The 16443-nt window shown below is 37.1% G+C and overlaps 2 protein-coding genes across 5 annotated transcripts in view; one reads left to right on the plus strand and one right to left on the minus strand.

Annotated features, from left to right (window-relative positions):
- POLE2 (DNA polymerase epsilon 2, accessory subunit) overlaps positions 1-432 on the minus strand; it is a 41555-nt gene extending 41123 nt beyond the window's left edge. The window contains exon 1 of the mRNA XM_025443271.3: positions 292-432. The gene's annotated coding sequence lies outside the window, so the exon portion shown is untranslated. The remainder of the gene's footprint in view (positions 1-291) is intronic.
- Positions 433-442: 10 nt separating this feature from the next.
- Positions 443-16443, plus strand: part of KLHDC1 (kelch domain containing 1) — a 42532-nt gene continuing 26531 nt past the window's right edge. For 3 of the 4 annotated variants that reach the window (XM_025443273.3, XM_025443274.3, XM_049113144.1), the window contains exons 1-4: positions 443-577; positions 14181-14251; positions 14716-14833; positions 15257-15375. In XM_025443273.3, the coding sequence (XP_025299058.1) occupies positions 482-577; positions 14181-14251; positions 14716-14833; positions 15257-15375 (404 nt within the window). In that variant the 5' untranslated portion in view covers positions 443-481. The remainder of the gene's footprint in view (positions 578-14180; positions 14252-14715; positions 14834-15256; positions 15376-16443) is intronic. The other variant, XM_025443277.3, reaches the window with a different exon arrangement.

Raw genomic sequence — 16443 nt, forward strand, 5'->3', positions numbered from 1 at the left:
TACACACCAACATTCTTGTGGATAACCATCTTTGCTGGAGGTTGAATGGAAAAGGAAACCCACACAAAGCATGAATTAATAGGTTGATTACGTCACAGCAGCATCAACACTGTGGACCACAAGTCTATTTGTCCAGCGAGTAAGACAAAGCGGATAAAGAGGTGGGTTGTACTACTGCTCAAACCACGCGATCCCGTGGAAAGAAATCAGCAGGTGGCAGGGTTCGCACGCCGAGGCACCTCCTCCCTCCCGGCTCCCTCCCGGCTCCGGCCCGGCCCGAGCATCCCTCACCGGCAACGCCAGCCTGGGCCGGGCTTCCCGGGCGGGCTGCAGGACGGCGCAGACGCACTCGTTCCGCCTTCCCACCAATCTCGACCCTCGACGCGTTCCGTTCGTGCGTGGAGGAGCCCGGCGGGAGGAGAGGCCGCTCCGTGGGCAGGGGCTGCGGCGCGCCCAGCGGCTGGACCCGGCGACGGCGCGGATGGCGGACTCGCAGCCGTTCTGCGTGGCGGAGGAGCGCAGCGGCCACTGCGCCGTGGTGGACGGAAACTTCCTCTACGTGTGGGGGGGCTACGTGGTAAGGGGAAGAGGCGGGACGGGGCGCGCTCGCGCCGGGAGCCCGCCCGGCCTCTCGGCCCGAGCGGACGCCGAGCGCCCGCCCACACCCGGCCCGAGGCGGGGGCCGGTCCGCGGCCCGGGCGAGGCGCGCCCGGCGCCCCCCGCCCCCCGCCCCTCCGCCGTCGGCCGCTGTCCCAGCCGCGCCCGGGCTTGACGCCGCCCCGCCGTTGCTTCCACTCTGAAAGCCTTCAGACCCGCCTTCGGGGCTCTGGCCACTCCCCGGCTCCCCCGACCCCCGCCGCTGTCCAGTAACCCCCGGTCTGACCGACACTAAGTCCGTCTCTGCGCGGTTAATGATCTCTAAATGCTTGCGCACAACTTAAAGGCGCAACGAGGACGCCGCGCTGTAGTTCGTAAATAGTTGTTTATTGCCACAGCGCGATTCGGAGTATTGAGATCACGGAAGAATTCGAATTTCTAAGAGATGTTTAGTGGCATTCCTTTATCAGTGGGTGACCTCGAAGTTTTTTCGAGTCTCAAAGTAGACTCCTATTAGCGGTACACTAAAAATTGCTTAAATGCTTATTACAGCGGAGGTTTGAATGTGTGTATTTTTGTTTCCATAATCCTGGGATTATAGAACCAAGGATTCTAAAGCCGGGAAACAGTTCAGGAATATATGCCCACCAACTCCAGTTTACAGGGGTTTTTTGTTTTTGTTTTAAAAAGCAAGCCATCTGGAAGTTCTGTTGGAAATAGAACCTACATTTCCTTCTTTTTTTTTTTTTTTTTTGTTTTGTTTTTACTGTCTCGATACTATTATGTGACAGATGTAACATGACTGAATCACTCACTGAAATAAAGTACATACAATCTATGTTAAATGATTCTCAGATCCAAGTCGGTTTTTGTTGTTGTTTTGTGTGTTTATTTTTAATTTGGTGCAGTATCAGGACGGGAAAATTAGAACTAACCTTTGAGTGCCTACTATACCTGGCATGTGCTAGGAACTTTCATATCCCTAACCTTACGTAATCTTTACCATACCTGGTAAGGTAAGTAATATCTCATTAAAAATAAGGATGATGAGTCAATGAGAATGAATAATGGCCTTTTGACCTAAAGGGCAGGAGATTCCAACCCGAGTATTGGATTTCCAAAGGCTTTTTTCTATGACTAACAAAAAGTAGACGACTGTGCTTTCTTAATGTGTAATATTTCCACCGTTTGTTCTTTATGGAAAAGGAGACTAGATATAATGATGGTTTTATGCAGAAGAAACATTTTGATTGTTTTTGAGCTCTGCCACTTGAAGATGTAGAAGTGTCAAACTCCCTTTGCTATACTGATTCTTAATACTGTAAAAGTTAAGTGAAAAAAATCTCATTTAAAATAGTAATCTGCAATATCTCGGATCTGATGACAGTGTACATTTATTTTGGGCCTACAAATGAAATGTCTGAATATTTTATCTCATTGTAATCTTGAAAATCATGTAAGTGATAAGATTCCAGGTGTTCAGGTGGCAGTCAGTGAATAGAATTACTTAATTTTCTACTGTTCATTGATCCAGAGAGTAGACTGTTACAAGAACCACTCTTAAAAGTGCCACACAGCTTTGGATATAGTTGGTTAGTAGGCATACCTTGGGTGTTGCAGGTTTGGCTCTAGACCACCAGGATAAAACTGGTCAAATGATTTTTTGTTTTCCCAGGGCATGTAAAAATTATGTTTACACTATAGTGTAGTCTATTAAGTGTGCAATGTCATTATGTTTTAAAAATGTACAAACCCTAAATTAAAAATACTTTATTGCTAAAAAATGCTAACCATCATTTGAGCTTTCAGCAGGTCATAATCTTTTTGCTGGTGGAGGGTCTTGCTTTGATGTTAATGGCTGCTGACTCATCAGGGTGGTGGTTGCTGAAGGCTAAATGGCTGTGGCAATTTCTTAAAGTAAGACAGTGTTGAAGTTTGTGTCATCGATTGACTCTTGCTTTCATTAATGATTTTTCTGTAGCGTGTGATGCTGTTTGATAGCATTTTACCCACAATAGAACTTCTTTCAAAACTGGAGTCAATACTCAAACCCTCCTGCTGCCTTATTAAGAATAGAAAATGTCATATTGTAAATCATTTGTTATCATTTCCACCATCTTCACAGTCTCTTCCATAGGAATAGAGTCCATCTCAAGAAACCACTTTGTTCATGTGTAAGAATCAATTTATCCACTGAAGTTTTTTTCCTCAGATTGCAACAATTCAGTCTCCTCTTTAGGCTCTACTTCTAGTTCTCTTGCTATTTCTACCACATCTGCAGTTCCTTCCTCCACTGAAGTCTTGAATCATCCATTTGTAAAATCGCAGTATCTGTGAAGCACAGTAAAGTGAAGTGCAATAAAACAAGGTATGCCTGTACTTTTTAAACTCCAGGGATTATCAGCAGCTAAAATATGTCTAAGGCATGAGTGGAAGGAAAGAGAGTGGGAGGCAAAAAAAGAAGACACAGCATATGAGAAAAAGAATCCTTTCGACAATTGTTTTATTCAGATCCTTCTGAACAGAAGATAGCTAAAAGGCTTTGGAATCTGGAGGTAATCCAGTAGTCTGTAGTTAAGAATAATGATCAAATAATTCCAGATTGTATGTTCTAATCACAGTTTCCTTCCTTATTAACAAAAACCAATGTGTATTAAAATTCACAACCATCCATCCATTCTAGAGCTTGAATGGCCCACAGATAACTCTCTAAATTACTCATTACTCTATTGTCAGACATACTCTGTAGGATGTTGCTCTTAAAACAAATCTACCTGTCTCGAGGTAAAAGTGGAAGTGCTGGAAAAAGTAAGAATATTCTTTTACTTATGGTTCTTCCATATCCTTTCAGTATTTCGGAACTTCATGAAAACTTTAGCACTGCTACTAGGAACGTTGAAGGGTTCAGAGTAGTTTTCCCAAATTTTGAAGGAAAAGCACAGGGGGCTAACATGTTTGTAGGTGGAATGCTTTCCTCATAGTGCTTAATAATTTGAACCGCTTTATTGCCCTGAGCTTTTCCTTATAGAAAATATCTGCATAAATGTGTTTACTTACATATTTCTGTTTTGGATATGGACTTAAAGGGAAGAAGGATCAATTTAGAATGTGTTTGAAAAGAATCAAAATGAGAGGCTTACAGTGCCAGGTATTAAAACATATCACAATACTGTAATAGTTAAATTGGTGTTCCTGATGCAAGATGAGATAGGATAACGTATTGGAATGGAAAAGAAATTTCAAACAGCTAAGTGTACCAGACTATTTTATATTTAAAATGTAGCATTTTAATTCTGGAAAAACAATTATCCAATAAATGGCCTGGAGATAACTAGAGGAAAATGATAGTGGAGCCTTAGGATTGAAGAGTTAAATGTAGGAAAATTAAGCTATATCATAACAGAAGAAAATATGTGACTTTAAAATCTTAAGTTGAAAAAAAATAAAAAATAAAAAAAAATAAAATCTTAAGTTGAGAAAAAAAATGAATTGGGTAAAACTATGAAAGAAAAGATTAGTAGATAAAACTTCTAAAAAATGCTTTTAGACACCATAAAGTGAGAAGGCAAATGACAAACTGGGGAAAATATTTACTATATATGGCAAAAATAAAGATTAATATCTATATAAATAAAAGTTAATATCTACATTGAAAACTGAGCAATGGATATGTACAAGCAACTTACAAAAGAAGAAATATAAATCAGAAACTCCCAACTGAAAATCAAATTTTCCTTCTTCAATCTGCAAATATTAAAAAGAATCTTTGAGAAGAGCATGGAGAAATGAATTAGTCCGGTAATGGAACTTAAATCTGTGTAACTTTTTAAAAAAGATTTTATTTATTTATGCATTAGAGGCACAAAGAGAGAGAGGCAGAGACATAGAGGGAGAAGCAGACTCCATGCAGGGAGCCTGATGTGAGACTCCATCCTGGGACTGCGGGATCATGCCCTGAGTCAAAGACAGACACTCAACCACTGAGCCACCCAGGCATCCCTTATGTACTTCTTAAGGAGAAGTTTAGTGATGTGTATCAGAAGCCTTAAATGTGTATTCTCTTTCACCTAATAGTTCTGCTGTACATATTTTTAGATGGTCATATGGGTCATTCATGTTATAGTCATTTATTCTTTTTAGATGCCCAAAATTTGAACCTCCTTTCTCTAATGTAGTATGGCCCACCAGACAAGTCTTGTATTTATTGTAGTTGACTAACTTCTACTTACCTCCAAAGAATGCAAATTCTGTGAAGATAAAGAATTTGTCCCCTATCATATTCCTAGTATCTAGAATTGTGAATAGCTTATAGGAGGTGACCTATAAAAAGAACCTAAGTTCTGCATATTCATTTTTCCAGCTTCCCTTGCAGCTATAGGCTGTGGGCAAGTGGCTTTGATTTGTTTAGAGGAATCTGTGCTAGATTTGGACTCAGAGCAAAGATGTCAAAATGAGGATCTGAAGAGGATTCTTATCCAGCAATAGAATCTGTAGGAAGATCAAGGTCCCTGGCAGTACTACAAGCTGCAGCGTATGGCTCCCTAGTGACAGCAGTTAGCTCACCAGACCTGTTCTATGGCATGATTTCAGAACTTGCTCTTCCTTACGAAGATCAGAGGCTGGTTCTCCAGGTTCCTTGATGATTTTGTGACTTAATACTCATTTCTGTAAATTTTATTTTCTTAATTTTATAATTCAAAATGTATGTACAAGAAGAATATTATAAACTATCATTTAAAAGTAAACATGTTTAACTTCCAGATTAATGAATTGATTAGAACCATACCTTAGAAGCTTTCTATTTGTCTTTCCCTGATTATAATGCACCTCCCGTCCCTACTTGATTTCCACTATCTTGGGTACCACTATCTTGATTTCCAGTAAATATTTTCTTTATAGTTTTGCCACGCACACATCTATTTCTAAACAGTGTGTTATTTGGTTTTGGAATCATAGCATACGTTTTCTTTTGTGACTTAATTTTTAAGTAAAAGTATGTATTTTAGACTCACACATTGCTTGTTTTCAGCTGGTGTGCCCTTGCATGGCCGTACCTGTTTTTACTTGGATGTCCATTCTGATTAGTCAGCTTCTGTACTGCCTGGTTATTAAATATTTTGAAAATCATCCCTGGATTTATTCATTTGATGTATGTCCTGTATAATATTCTGTTGTGTGAATTTACTGCAATTTATCAATTCTGCTATTGTTGAATATTTGAATATTTCTGGGGGTTTTTGGTATTGTTAAACAATGCTACACTGAGCATTCTTATAAAATGTCTCCTTCTAACAAGCACAAAGGCTTGCACGCTCTTAGGGCACATACCAAGGAATGGACTGCTGGGTCACTTGGTATACATATCTCCAAATTTACTTGGAAATGTCACTGTTACCAAAATATATGTATCAATCTACACTCCCATCAGCCTCCTCCTTGCTCTACATCCTTGACAACATTTGGTACCATCTGGCCTTAAATACTTCGCTAATATAGTAAGTGTGACATGATATTTCATTGTGGTTTTGTTTGCTTTTCCGTGGTTATTAATAAAGTTAAGTGACTTTTCATATGAACTATTATGAACTATTTGTGTTTCCTCTTCTGTAAAAATGCTGGTTCATGTCTTTTGCTCATTTGTCTATTGGATTGATTTTTTTCTAACTGATTTATAGGAATTCTTTAAAGCATATACTTGTATGAGTTGAATATGTCTTCTCAGTTTGTAGCTTATCTTTGTGCTTGCTTGATGATTGTCTTTTGTGCAATACAAGTTCTTCATTTTAATATAATTTCAATATTTTTCTTAATGCTTTGTGCTTTCTGCATCTTTAAACTTTCCCAATATGGAGACCATAAAATTTTCTATATTCTAAACAATTTTCAGTTTTGCCTTTCATGTTTAAAACTGTCTTTAATCTGAATTTTTTTGTTTAATTGGTTTAAGATAGGGATCTAGTTTCATTATATCTCTATATGGATAACCAGTTGTCCTTGTGTCATATATTAAATACTCCTTTCCCTGCTAACCTGCAAACAGTCCATCACACATCAAGTTTTCATTTATGTGCAATCTGTTTCTAGGTCATTTATTATGTCCAACTGGTCTGTTTATTCTTTTGACAAAACCACATTATGTAAATTACAAAAGCTTTATTTTAAGTTTAAATGTTAAATTAGAAGTTTAAATACTCTATCTGGTTCTTCAGGAATATTTTGGGATTTTTTTTGGAGCCTTTTGTGGGTTTTCTAATTTTCTTTATTTTTATTTTGTAGTAAAATATGTAAAACTTATTATTTGTCATTTTAACTATAGTTTAGCATACAATTCAGTGGCATTAATTACATTCACAGTGTTGTACAATATTACCACTATCTAGTTCATTTCTCTGACAGAAACTCTATACCCATTATGCAATATCTCATATTCCTTTCCTCAGTCCCTGGTAAATTCTAATCTTACTATCTTTGTGAATTTGGCTTTTTTCTAGATATTCCAATTAATTGGAATAATATAATGTTTGTCTTTTTGAGTCTGGTTTATTTTACTTACCACAATGTTTTCAAGATTCATCTGTGTTATAGTGTATATCAGAACCTCATTCCTTTTTATGGCTGAATAAGATTACATTGCATTATATACTGCATTTTGCTTATCCATTCATCTGTTGATAGAATACTTGGGTTGTTGCCATCTTTTGTGTATTGTGAATAACGCTGCTATGAAATTGGCATACAAATATTTGAGCCCCTATTTTCAATTCTTTTGAGTACCTAGGATTTGAAATGCTGGGTCATATGGTTATTCTACATTTAACTCTTAGAGGAACTGTGTAATTGTTTTCCACAGTGCTTCCTCATTTGTATAAACTTTAAAGTGAGATTATCAAATAAAGTACTCTGTTGGGAATTTATGTTACTGTATTCAATCATTAGATCATTTGAGGGTGACAGACATGTTATAAAATTGAGTCTTCTCCGATTATATAGTATATCTCTCTATTCAGAATTTTTTGTCTTGATAAAGTTTTACAGTGTTTTCATAGGGATCTTGTACATCTTTTGTATTTCTTAGCTTCTTTGTATTTTTTATTTCTATTGTTAAGTTTTTAAAAACTAAATTTCCTGATTGTTGCTGGTGTTTTGAAATATAATTGACTTTGAATACTTTTGAGTCTGGCAAGCTTTCTTAATTTACATTAATTCTCATAATTCATCTGTTACTTTTCTTTTTATTTTCTATGTAGATAGTCATATAATCTGCAAGTGATAACAGTTTTGTTTCTTCCATTCAAATCTTATTCCTTTTATTTTTCTCTGGTGGACCCGAAGTACAATGTTAAATAGAAGCTGTTTTTTTCTTGTTCTTAATCTCAAAGGATAGTTTTCAACTATTAATCATTAAGTTTGATGTCTGTGTTTTATTTGTAGATAACCTTTTTAAAATTGAAGAAGTTTTCTTCCATCTAATTTCCAATGATTGGGTGTGGAATTTTGGGGAGTGATTTTTCTGCATTATACTGAGATAATCATATTTTCTCCTTTAGTCTCATAAAAGGATAATTTATAGTGATAGTATTATGCTAAATTGATATTTCATTTTCTGGATTCAATGTAAGTTAGTATATTATTTTTCTTATACATTACTAGATCCTGTTTACTAATTATTTATTGGGAGGGAGAATTTTTACATCTGCGTTTGTAAGTAGACTGAGTATTGTTCTTTTATTTTCGGAGATGGTTTTTGTAAGATTGAATTAGTTACTCTTAGAATGTTTGGAAGACCTCATCTGTAAAACCATCTGGTCCTTACTTTGTAGGGGAGGTTTTAAATATGTGGCTCAGGGGATCCCTGGGTGGCTCAGCGGTTTAGCACCTGCCTTCGGCTCAGATCGTGATCCTGGTGTCCCAGGATCGAGTCCCACATAAGGCTCTTTGCGTGGAGTCTGCTTCTCCCTCTGCCTATGCCTCTCTCTTTCTGTGTCTCTCACGAATAAATAAATAAAATCTGTAAATAAGTAAGTAAGTAATAAGTGGTTCAGGGCAGCCCGGGTGGGTGGCTCAGTGGTTTAGCGCCCCTTCAGCTCGGGTGGTGATCCGGAAGACTAGGGATCCAGCCCCCACCTACGTCAGGCTCCCTGCATGGAGCCTGCTTCTCCCTCTGCCTGTCTTTGCCTCTCTCTCTCCCCGTGTCTCTCATGAATAAATAGATAAAATCTTTTAAAAAATTTCTGGTTCAATCTATTTAAAGCCATAGATTGTTGAGATTTCCCATTTTTTTTTCTTGAGTCAAGTTTGGTAAGATTCCCTCACCCCCACCACCAACCTCAGGAGTCTATCCATTTCATGTAGGTTTTATTTTATTATTATTATTATTTTAGGTTTTATTTATTTATTCATGAGAGACAGAGAGAGGGAGAGAGAGACACAGGCAGAGGGAGAAGTAGTCTCTACACAGGGAGCCCGACTTGGGATCCGATTCCGGGACTCCAGAATCATGCCCTGGCCAAAGGCAGGAGCTAAACCGCTGAGCCACCCAGGGATCCCCTCGTGTAGGTTTTAAAATTTCTTGGCATAAATCTAAGTTGTCCATAATACACTCTATTTAATCTCTCTAGTAGCTTTAGGAATGTCCCTTTTTCCATTCCTAAAATGATTTAATGGTATCTTCCGTTCTTTCCTTTTTTGAATAATTTTGCCAGAGGCTTATCAGCCTTCTGAAACACAAACTTTTGGTTTACTTGATTCTCTCTGTTGACTTTTTAAAATTTCATTAATGTCTGCTTTTTATTTTCTTCTACTTTCTTTAGGTTTATTATGTTGTTAGTTCTTGAATTTCTGAAGTTGGATGCTTAACTCCTTCTTTTTGAGACTTTTAAATACTTGTGTGTAAGGCTGTACTTTTTCTTCTAAATACCTCTTTAGCTGTCTTCTTTGTTTTAATAAGCAGTATTTTGTTATTTTACAGTCCCAATATTTTATACTTTCCACGATTACTTCTTACTTGACCCATATGTTGTTTGGGAAAATATTTTAAATTTCTATGTTATTTTTATAGTTAGGTTACTGTTACTAATTTCTAACTTAATTGTGTGGTATTCTGAATGTGGCTTATGTCTATCTGTTGCCAGTCCTTTGGAATATGTTGAGGTTTGCTTTTCGGACTAGCATGTGATCATTTTCATAAAATATACCTTAGTACTTTTTAAAAAAGATTTTATTAATTTATTTGACAGCGAAACAGAGCACACGAGCATAAGCAGGGCTGGGCAGAGGGAGAAGGAGAGGGAGAAGGGGAAGCAGGCTTAGCAGGAGGCCTCATATGGGGCTCTACCCCAGGGTCCTGGGATTATGACCTGAGCAGAAGGCAGATGCTTAAGCGACTGAGCCACCCAGGTGCCCCTGTACCTTAGTTCTTATAGAGAGTATATATACAAATTATCAGGTGAATATATATGTCTATTTTATCAATCAATCTTGCTGATTGTGTTGTTCAATTATCCTATATTCTTTTTTATTTTTTAATTTTCTGTTCTATCAATTACTGTAACAGGCATTAAAAACTACTACTACTCTGACTTTAGATTTGTTAGTTTCTCCCTGTGGTCCTGTCAGCTTTTACTTTAATATATTTTAGGCTACCTTTTTATGTGTATGTGAATTTAGAATTATGATATCTTTCTGGGTAATTGAATATTTTATTATTTTGTAATGATCCTTTTAATCCATAGTATATTACTTGCCTTAAAATCTGTTTTCTCAATATTTCTATACCAGCGTTCTTTTGGTTGATATTTGCATGGTGTATCTTTTTCTATCTCCTGATGGAAACTTTGTATATCTTTATATTTTAGATGCATGTATTATAACCTGAAAATACCTAGATCTTGTTTCTATCTAGTCTGATACTCCGTATATTTTATTTGAAGGGTTTAGCCTATTTATACTTAATTTGATTCTGATATACTATTTTCATCAGATGTGGAGTTTTTAGAGAGAGAGAGGGAGAGCATGAGCTGGAGGGTGGAGCAGAGATAGAGAGATCATCTTAAGCAGGTCCCATGCCCAGTACAGAGCCTGATTTAAGGCTCTATCTCACCACCCTGAGATCCTGACCTGAGCCAAAATCAAGAGTCAGTCGCTTAATGAGCCACCAGGCACCCCAGGTTGTGTTTTATATTTGCCTCTCTCTGTTTCTCTTCCTCTTCCTTCTTAACTTTCTCATTTCACAGATTTCTTAATTATTGATTATATGATTTATTTCTAACCACGTAGTAGCTATTCTATTTTAGAACGAATACTTTGGGGATGCCTGGGTGGCTCAGTGGTTGAGCGTTGCCTTTGGCTCAGGTGGTGATCCTGGGGTCCTGGGATAGAGTCCTGCATCAGTCTTCCCCCCGGGAGCCCCCTCCTCCCTCTGCCTATGTCCCTGCCTCTGTGTTTCTCATGAATAAATAAATAAAATCTTAAAAATTTTTTTAAGAAACCCAAATACTTCACAAAGTTCAGAGTTTTAATAGTTTTCCTTCTTCCCAGAGAGTTCAAGTACTTCAGAAAGTTTAAAATTCAATCACCCCCTTTCCCTAGGTGATTCTATTCTGTTTCTCTCCCTTTAAATTAGGCATCAAAGAAAAAAGGTTAGCCCTTTTTATGTGTTTAAATTTACCCACACATTTACTAATATTTTGCGTGCTGTTTCTTATCACATTTCAGATCTTTAATCAGGTCATTTTCCTTTTGTCTGAAATGGCACAGCTATTATGATTTCTATAAGTGAAGGTTGATTACCAACTGTTGCAACTTTTTGTTTGTCTGAAAATTCTTTATTTTACTTTGGTTCTTAAAATACTTTTTTTTTTTTTAACTGAGTATAGGATTATAGGCTGACAGTTACTTTCATTAAACACGTTGGCTAATACTTAGTCTTGATTGTTGCTAATAGGAATTCAGTCATTAGTTGCCATTTGTTTGAAGGTGATTTGTTTATTTATTTTGCAATTTTTAAGAGTACATATTTTTCTTTGATGGTCTGTTGTTTTATTGATGTGGCTTGCTATGGATTTCTATTAATTTATCCTGCTTGGAACTTGTTAGGACTTCCTAGATCTCAAGGTTTGATAATGTTCAACAATTTTGCAAAATTCCCACCCTTTGGGATCCCTGGGTGGCGCAGCGGTTTGGCGCCTGCCCTTGGCCCAGGGCGCGATCCTGGAGACCCGGGATCGAATCCCACGTCGGGCTCCCGGTGCATGGAGCCTGCTTCTCCCTCTGCCTGTGTCTCTGCCTCTCTCTCTCTCTCTCTCTGTGAGACTATCATAAATAAATAAAAATTAAAAAAAAAATTCCCACCCTTTGTCTCTTCAAATATTACCTTTTCCTCATTCTATTACATTCTCATGAAACTGTAATTAGACTAAGTTCTTCTCTTTCTCCATGTATCTTAACTTCTTGTTTATATATTCCATCTTTCTGGGCCATTTTTTTTTCTGGGCCATATTTTCAGATAAATCAGTTAACTAATTCTCTCCTTAAGAGTCATCTCAACAGAGCAATTTTAGTGGAATGATGGGCTCAAAAGCCAGATTAATCTGGCTTGATGAGAGAATGAGAAGTGGAACCAGTGGGGACATTCATTATAGTTAGTATGGAGTTTTGTGTGAAGGGAACTGAGATATAGAAGGATTAAGGGAGGGTTTGTTTGTTTTAAAGGTGAGTGATATTAAGGCACATTTGGATATCTATAGGAATGATCTAGTAGAGAAGGAAAACTTGTAGGAAAGAGGGGATGATTTAGGAATGAAATCTCTCAGAAAACAAGTAGGAACTAAGTCCAAATTTTTCAATTCTTTGATTCGTTTGTGTTTTTGTACCACCCTATTTAAAGATTAGTGAAAAGGATTTTTTTTTAAATCAGGCTGAGGTGAGCCTGCAGTCAATTTAACAAGTATTATTCAACTTATCCATTCACTCAATCAATCAACAAGCATTACATTTGGCTTTTATGTGTGGGGCACTGTGCTGGGTTCTGGGAACAGAATTATAACAAGAGAAACATGACCCATGCACTCATGAAGCCAATGGGTTAGTGGTAGTGGGTGGATGTGATACAGACAAAGGACTTGGAAGGGGAAGCACATTACTGTGGGAAAACATTTAATAGGGACTTTAATCCTTTATCCTTATTCTGGGAGATTAGAGAAGCAACATTTAAGCTGCTTTCCAAAGAATGAGTAGTTAGGCAAATTTTGGGAGAGCATGCCAAGAAGAGAGAAGAGGCAGATGAAGTCCCTGTTGGAACAAGGAATTTGCAGAAAATTAGGAACTGAAAGAAGACTAGAGAATAGCGAATGAAAGGGAAGATGAGCTTTGGAAGGATAGCAGGTGCCATGTAGTACAGAATCATAAGAATTTGAGACTATTCTGGGAGCAGTGGGGAAGCATTTGAAGGACTTAAGGAGAATAGTGACAATCTATTTTCATAATATTTCTGTTACAAAGGTGTGTACATGAGGCTGCTGGAGCCTGATGCCATTAAACCTTAGAATCATACAGTTATCACACTCATTACAATTATATGTTACTTATCCATCTAATATGACTTCCACAGTCGGACATGAGTGAAAGTTTCCTTGGAATTAATGGAATGATTTTTTGCTCTGGGTGTGTGGGTATGGGTGTGGGAGAGAGGAAGAGAGACAGATGGTAGGGGTCAGATACTTGGTAGTCAAGATACTATTTTTTTAAATTTAACAAACCAAAGAAAAAATTAACCAACTCTAGCGTGTTAATAATGTATGCATCCTACAGTCTTAGAAATTCTTAAACTGCTTTCTTTTAAAACTGTTTTTGAATTATTTTACAGACTCTAATAAATTATGATGAATTTGTGTAAGGATTTGTTTTAATACCTAAAGTTTTAGACTTAAAAGAAATGATTCTTTTTTCTTATTTCTCTTTTCATCAAAAATGTCAGAATGTGCTATTCTTTTTATGTTATCAGCTTCTTTAGAGATTATTCAGATTCTGAGTTGTCATTTTGACTAAATTTATCTTGATCCTTAGAGTCTATGTTTAATGAACACCTAACACTATGCCTTGCACATAGTAGGCACTCAAAAAATATGCTCAGTAAATCAAGATATCCGATACAGTGCTCTTAATATACCTTGTAAAAATTTCTCCCTTAATTGCTTCCTTTCACCCAAAACATATTGCCCTTTTTTTGTATTCATTTTCTCTTGACTTTGTAGTCTTCAGTATTCTACTCTGAATGTCATTATTTTTGCTATTTTACCTTATTCAGGATCCCTTTTTTAAGGTTCAATTGCCCCGAGTCTTTTTCTTGAGACTCATATATTTGCTATTTTGTATTCTAAACTTTTCTTATTTGCCCACTTTCTCTTAGAAAATGTCTTTTTTCCCTTCTTTTTAAATCTATCTTAATTTAAATTTAAAAACCCATCTTGGAGCCTGTTTCTGATTTTGTATTTTGCAGCATCTTAATCGCAGTTTTCCCATCCTGAGGAACTATTTAATTGTTACTGCGTAATTGATAAACATAACTTTATGTATTCTGTTTTTAGTCTATTGAAGACAATGAAGTATATTTGCCTAATGATGAAATTTGGACCTATGATATTGATAGTGGGTTGTGGTAAGTAATTTTAAATTGCAGAATGTCCAATCTTAATATGTTTTAAATATTTTCGTAGACTACAGGGAATTTAAGACCAAACTTAGAACATACTGCAACATTTATTGTCTTCCTTTCCTTTTCTTTGAATGCTTTATTCTCTCTGGCTCTTTCTTTCCCCTACTTCCTTCCTCTGTTCTTTGTCATTTGGCATTCCTCTCGAGCTAAGGCTGTCCCAGAAGACTTTGCTTTGTTCTACCAATTAATTCTCAATTCTAGTGATACATGAAGATTCTGCAATTTTTTTCCCAATAGGTTAAAAATCTTTACCATGGATCTTAGAGTTTTTACAGTGTTGGCTACCATTGCATTTCAATTGTAATTATCAGTGACAATTTTCATTGAAAGAGCACTCATGGAGTTCAAAGGGAATTTTAATTTGCCTTTCTGAAAAGTCACGGAATTCCATGTTATTCTTGCTGCAGGACCATGCACCTCATGGAAGGAGAACTCCCTACCTCCATGTCAGGAAGTTGTGGTGCTTGCATTAATGGAAAGCTGTACGTTTTTGGAGGATATGATGACAAAGGATACAGCAATCGAGTAATACTTTCTTTCAATTCAGGAATGCAGAAAAATGTATTATTTAGTGCATCTCACAAGTTTACAAATATTTAAAAAAGAAGAAATAAGTAGAAAATCTTGAGCTTACAAGGTTTTTAAAAATAGAGTGACAATGCAGCCATTGTGTTCTTCTCTTCTTCCACGTCTTTCTGCTTCTGAATTAGCTCCATGCTTAGTTGGTGTCTGTAGGGCAGAGCATGATGGGACAAGATCCATTTCAGTATGTCTTATATGTCATTTTTCTTCTAAAACACAGTCTCATTTTTATTAACTTTACAATGAAAAATTTTACCTTTTAAAGAGAAAAAAGTAGTATTATTAGTTCTTGGATCATATATCCCTCAGACACAGACTTAATTTTTAAATGGCCTATCTGCTAATGGTGTTCTCCTCTTTTAAAAGCTTTATTTTGTTAATTTGCGAACAAGAGATGGAACCTATGTTTGGGAAAAAATCACCAGTTTTGAAGGACAACCGCCCACACCACGTGATAAACTTTCTTGCTGGGTATATAAAGACAGGTAATGTATCAAAGTCATCTCATTAACTACACTTAAGTAAGGGTCATAGCTTGTGGCCTAAATGGAGAAAACTTGAAAGTCTGGATTTTTCAAGGTATAATTACAAACTTTTGACTCTGTCAGTAATGGCAGTTCTGCCTCCTGGATAAGAGCCATGTCATAAGAATAAACATTGTGGAAGCAACTATTTGTTTTTCAAAATAAATTTATTATTTAATTAAACTTTCTGAATAGTTAACACATTCACATGGTTCAAAATTCAAAACCATATCAAAAAGTTGATCGTGGGGCAGCCCGGGTGGCTCAGCGGTTTAGCGCCGCCTTCAGCCTGGGGCCTGATCCCAGAGGCTCGGGATCGAGTCCCACGTCAGGCTCACTGCATGGAGCCTGCTTCTCTCTCTGCCACGCGCTCTCTCTCTCTCTCATTAATAAAGAAAATCTTAAAAAAAAAAAAAAAAGTCGATAGTGAAAGGTCTGCTACCCACTCCTGTCCCCATCCACTCTGTTCCCTCCCACCATGCACAAATAACTACTTCTACTACTTTCTTTTGTATTGTTACAGTAGTGGTTCCCAAACTTGGAATTCCCCTATAGGAATCACCTGTGGATTTTTTAAAAATTCCAAAGCCCACGTAATACTTTACACTAATTAAATGATAATCTCTGAGGTTATGATATTTTGAAACTCCTCAGGTGATTCCACTGGGCCATTTCATATTTCCACTGGTAATGTACACAGGTTCTAATTTCTCCACATCCTTACCAATACGTTCTCTTTTCTGTTTCTTAATTTCTTTCTTCTTTCTCTTTTTAAAAATAATAGCTATCCTAGTGGGTATGAAATGGTGTTCATTATGGTTTTGATTTGTATTTCCCCAGGCACTAATGATGTTGATCATTTTTTTTTAATTTTTATTTATTTATGATAGTCACACACAGAGAGAGAGAGAGAGGCAGAGACACAGGCAGAGGGAGAAGCAGGCTCCATGCACCGGAACCCGATGTGGGATTCGATCCCGGGTCTCCGGGATCGCGCCCTGGGCCAAAGGCAGGCGCTAAACCGCTGCG

The sequence above is a fragment of the Canis lupus genome, chromosome 8 (assembly GCF_003254725.2).
Source record: "Canis lupus dingo isolate Sandy chromosome 8, ASM325472v2, whole genome shotgun sequence".
Lineage (NCBI taxonomy): Eukaryota > Metazoa > Chordata > Mammalia > Carnivora > Canidae > Canis > Canis lupus.